The sequence below is a fragment of the Mandrillus leucophaeus genome, unplaced genomic scaffold (assembly GCF_000951045.1).
Source record: "Mandrillus leucophaeus isolate KB7577 unplaced genomic scaffold, Mleu.le_1.0 Scaffold2, whole genome shotgun sequence".
In the NCBI taxonomy this organism is placed as follows: Eukaryota; Metazoa; Chordata; class Mammalia; order Primates; family Cercopithecidae; genus Mandrillus; species Mandrillus leucophaeus.
In genome coordinates, this window is record NW_012102031.1 from 4,284,661 (window position 1) to 4,289,066 (window position 4,406).

A 4,406-nucleotide genomic window follows, 5' to 3' on the forward strand; every position below is an offset into this window, starting at 1 on the left:
AAAAAAAAAAAAAAAAGAGCATGATTGTAGGCAGTAAGTACTATAATGAAAAATGAAGCAGGTGGAAGGGGCTGGAGAGCCAAGGTTAGCTTCTGGAGAGGTTTCACAGATCAGAGACCTGAAGACAGAGAGCAAACCTCACAAAGACCTGGGAAAGAATATGCTAAGCCGGGGAAACAGAGGCACAGGAAGCCTGGGATAGGAATGAACTTGGCATTTTGGAGGCACAGAGAGAAGGCCAGCATGGCTGGAATGGAGTGCTGAGAGGGGTGGCGGGACGTAACCACCGGTGGGGCCAGACCCCACAGGCCTGCCCAGCCACAGTGAAGAATGTGGTGAGAACTATGGGTTCTGTCCTGAATCGAAGGGGGAGCAGCGAAGGGTTTTAAGCAGGGGAGTGATGAGATCTGTTTGGTGTTCAAAAGCTCACTCCAGCTGTTGTGAGCAGAGTGGATTTGGGGATGCCAGACCAGAAGTGAGGAGACCAGCGAGGAGGCCACTGTGGAGGCCCAGAGCGATGAGGGTGGCTGGGTGCGGCTCGCGGCGCAGAGTGTGAGATGCGGTCGGGTTCAGGGTGTTCCATGAGTGCAGAGGCCGAAGGACCTGCCGCCAAATTGGAGACTGGGTGTGGGAACAAGAGAGTCCAGGGTGGCTGCTAGAGTCTGTCTTTTCCTGAGTATTGGGAGAAAAAAATGGTATCAATTACCGGGAAAAGGAAGATGGAAGAAGATGGGTTTGTGGGAATCAAGTTATTTTTAGACATCTAAGTGAGGTTATCAAGTGGCCAGTTGGACAGAGTAGTCAGGAGCCCAAAGAAGAGGTTAGAGCTGGGGGTGGAAGCGTGGGAGCCCTCCCATAGAGAGGACGCAGAGACGCATGGAACACACAAGACCCCAGAGATGGAGTCACTGGAGACGGGAGAGTGGAGGTGGGGCCCAGGGCCCTCCAGGATCTGGGAGGAAGAAGGAAATCCAGCAGATCACTGGAGAAGGAGCAGAGGGAAAGGCCGGAGGAAAACCAGGGGCCCCAGAGAGCGCCCAGCAGCTTCTGCAGGCCTCCGGAGTGAGATTCCGTTGGAATGCACTTCCATAGCCAGCATTCCCTCTGCCCTCAACCAGCCTTCTGCCCATGTCTGTTGGCTGGAGCCTGGTGCTGGCTTCGCACCCTTGCAGAGAGCCTGGGCTTGAGAGCCCACATGGCCCAGCTCCATGCCACACCTTTGCCCCAGCTGCAGGCACTCAGTCAGGAGATGGGTCACCTGCCCAGGGCTGGGCCAGGGAGGCTACCTGCTGTCCATGCCTTAAGCTTGGGACAGAGAGGCCAGCCAGGAAGGCGAGGTCACGGGCTAAGCCTGTCTCTTGTTTGTCACCCCTGCCCTGTCTCTAGCACTCGGACATGCCAGAGGAGATGCGCGTGGAGACCATGGAACTATGTGTCACAGCCTGTGAGAAATTCTCCAACAACAACGAGGTATTGCCAGCAGTGCAGGCGGCCCCTCGTGCCTTTGGTGGCCCCTGTGGGTGAATAGAATGGTCCCTGTTGCCTGCAGTCAGCTCCAGAGAGTACTGCCAGTATAAGGCCAGAGCCTTCCTTGGAAGCGTTCAGTCTGGGGAAAGTCAGTGAGTGAGAGGCTGGTGCTGACTCCAGGCACTGACGGTCACACCCAGCCCTAGAGGAGCAAAGCCACAAGGGTCTCCGTGACGCCTCTGCCCGTGTTCCCTGCCTCAGGTGGGCTGTCGAATAGGGCACCTTTCCCCGTGGTTCCATCTCAGTGGTGAACAGAGGCCTGCCTAGGCATCCATTCATGTATTCATTCATCCATTCAAAAAGGTGTTGAACAGGTGCTGTTCTAGGTGCTGGGGATACGGCCAGCAGGCATCAACGCAGGAAGGCCATTCATCAATCTGGTGGGGAGAGCGAGAAGTCAGTGTTGCGGCAGCCGGTGGGGAGGCAAGACACTGGCCAGTGGGAGCCCAGGCTTTGGGTCGGCCAGGCCCAGGTTCAGGTCCTGGCTTCAGCCCTTCCCAGCTGTGCCCTTGAATGAGCCATTTCTCAACTCTGAGTGCAGTTTCCTAGTCCTTAAATGGAGGGTGGTGATGGTGCCTCCTCACTGGGCCAGTCGTGAGGACGTATTTACTGAGACAATGGGGACAGAGTGCCCAGCGTGGCACCTGGCATGGTGGGAGGCACTGTTGGTGTACCTCAGGCGCCTGCGCCTGGACTCGCCCTGCTGAGCAGGGTTCCCTGCCCCTCTAGACCTCCTCACATGGGGGGCATATCTTGGAAGAGCAGGCACAGGAAGAAGTCAGCTGTGGCCATGACTAGGGGAGCAGTCAGCACCTCCCCGGAGCCCACTGAACGCATTAGGTACCTCACAGTCTGCAGGGTGCCAGGTCTGTCCATTCAGTTGGTCCTGAGACTGCCTGGTGCCCTGCTTATCTGGGTCACATCTGAGGGAGGTGGCACTGGCCCGGGAAGCCCGCACTAAGTGCACAGCCAGGACGTGGCCCCAGGCTGTCTGCAGACCTGATGCTTGCCTTCCCGCCTCAGCCAGTTTCTTGTTGACTGCTGAGGTGATGTCTAGTTTTCTGTGCCTGTGTAATAGACCTGGCAGGAGGTGGCCTGTGTGGAAATCCTTTCTGAAGCAGGAGGACAACAGAAATAGGGCAGCAGGTCTTTCTCTTGCCAAGACCTCGGTGCCAGCCTTCTCCTTCCTGGAGAAGGACCTGAGTCCTGCCCTCTTCTCCCCTGCCCCCCCTGATGAGCGCCCTCTTCCTTCCAGAGCGCCGCCAAGATGATCAAGGAGACGATGGACAAGAAGTTCGGCTCCTCCTGGCACGTGGTGATCGGCGAGGGCTTCGGGTTTGAGATCACCCACGAGGTGAAGAACCTCCTCTATCTGTACTTCGGGGGCACCCTGGCCGTGTGCGTCTGGAAGTGCTCCTGACACTCTGTCCCCTGCCCCGTCCCCTGCAGGGCCTTTTCCTGCCACTCATCTGTAGGGGGGAGCAGTCCCAGGCGGGTCCCGGTATCTCCAACGAGAGTTGGGATCTTTTCTGTTTGTCCTTGTGTACCAGTTTCCTGAGCCACACCCAGTGTGTGAACTTGACATCTCCATCCCCAGGCTCTCAGTCATCTCCCTCAGAGTCTCAGGGTGTAGACGGGGCAGCAGGCATTGGTGTGTGTGGGAAACACGGTGGGGCGGTGTGACAGGGTAGAGGAGGTGGGAGATGAGATTTTCCACACAGGAACGCACCAGTCACCCCTTTCTCGAGGGCTGCTTTCCCCTTGCATCCTGGGAGCCCCACTGCCCTGCCATCCCCAGTACTCCCGGGAAGTGTCTGCCATCTTTGTCGTTGGTGGCCATATGAAAATGGCCCCAAGAAGGAGACGATTCTTTCAAGGGATACAGGCAGCTTCTCTCCTTGTCCTCTGGGGAGGTGCTGACCCCGCAGAAACCCCTTCCCCCCAACTTGACCCCAGGCTGAACAGACCACTGCATCTCACTGGGCCGGCAGCCACCCAGCTCCCCAGCCTTGGTAGGGACCAAGCAGCCTTTCCCGTCCCCTCCTCGACCCGCGCAGTTGAGAGCCAGGGGCTGTCGTGTGGGAGCTGCTACCTGGCAGTTTCTCGAGGGGTCACCGAGCCTCTGGTGGGACACCTGGGCAGGAGTGCTCTCACCACGAGGCTGCTTCTGCAGGGAACCCTGGCCTGCCCGCGACTTCGCATCAGGGACCGCATGCTGATTTGTACTGCTCTCTGCTGGGTTTTCTATGTTCTTTTTGAGTGTGGGAGAAAAGTTTTAGTAGAAGGGTGAATCGTATTTTACACAGCGGTCTTATTTATATAAATGTCTTGGTTTTTACAATTAAAATTACCAAAAACTGACCTCATTCTACAGTCTCTTGATGTTAGGGGAAGGTGTGATCAGTATCCTCAGGCTCAGGTACCTAGAGATGTTTCTGGCTAACCTGTGAGGCTGTTGGAAGCCCCTGGCCCAGGTACAGCCCCACCAGATCCGGCCCAGCCCCTGTCACCATTAGGTCACTGACTGAGGTTGGGGGCCAAGTGCAGCCGGATGGGGCCACACGGACACTGAGATACTCTTGGCAGCTGGACTGAGCTACACTAAAGACGTTTTCAGGCCCATAGAATTTCACTCAGTTCAACAGATGCTTATTCAGCAGCCACTGAGGGTCAGGCCCCAGGAGCTGAGGATACGAAGACAGAAGCCACAGATCTGGCCTCAGTGAGCTCTTGGTCCACTGCAGAGGGCATGGGCTCCATCATTTCACTCATGCAAAAAGTAACCTTGTAAGATAGGATGGGGTGTTCTGGGAGGAGGGAGGAGGAACTCCAAGCCCAGCCTGGGGAGTACAGGGGTCTCCAGTGGGGTAAGGCTTGAC

At 56.8% G+C, this 4,406-nt stretch overlaps 1 protein-coding gene across 2 annotated transcripts in view; it reads left to right on the forward strand.

Moving 5' to 3' along the window:
• Positions 1-3,888, forward strand: part of DNAL4 (dynein, axonemal, light chain 4) — an 18,509-nt gene extending 14,621 nt beyond the window's left edge. The window contains exons 3-5 of one of the 2 annotated variants that reach the window (XM_011978849.1): positions 1,387-1,470; positions 2,783-2,881; positions 3,219-3,888. In XM_011978849.1, coding sequence (XP_011834239.1) covers positions 1,387-1,470; positions 2,783-2,881; positions 3,219-3,371 — 336 coding nt within the window. In that variant the 3' untranslated portion in view covers positions 3,372-3,888. Of the gene's footprint in view, positions 1-1,386; positions 1,471-2,782 lie in introns of both variants that reach the window. The other variant, XM_011978850.1, reaches the window with a different exon arrangement.
• Positions 3,889-4,406: the final 518 nt, after the last annotated feature.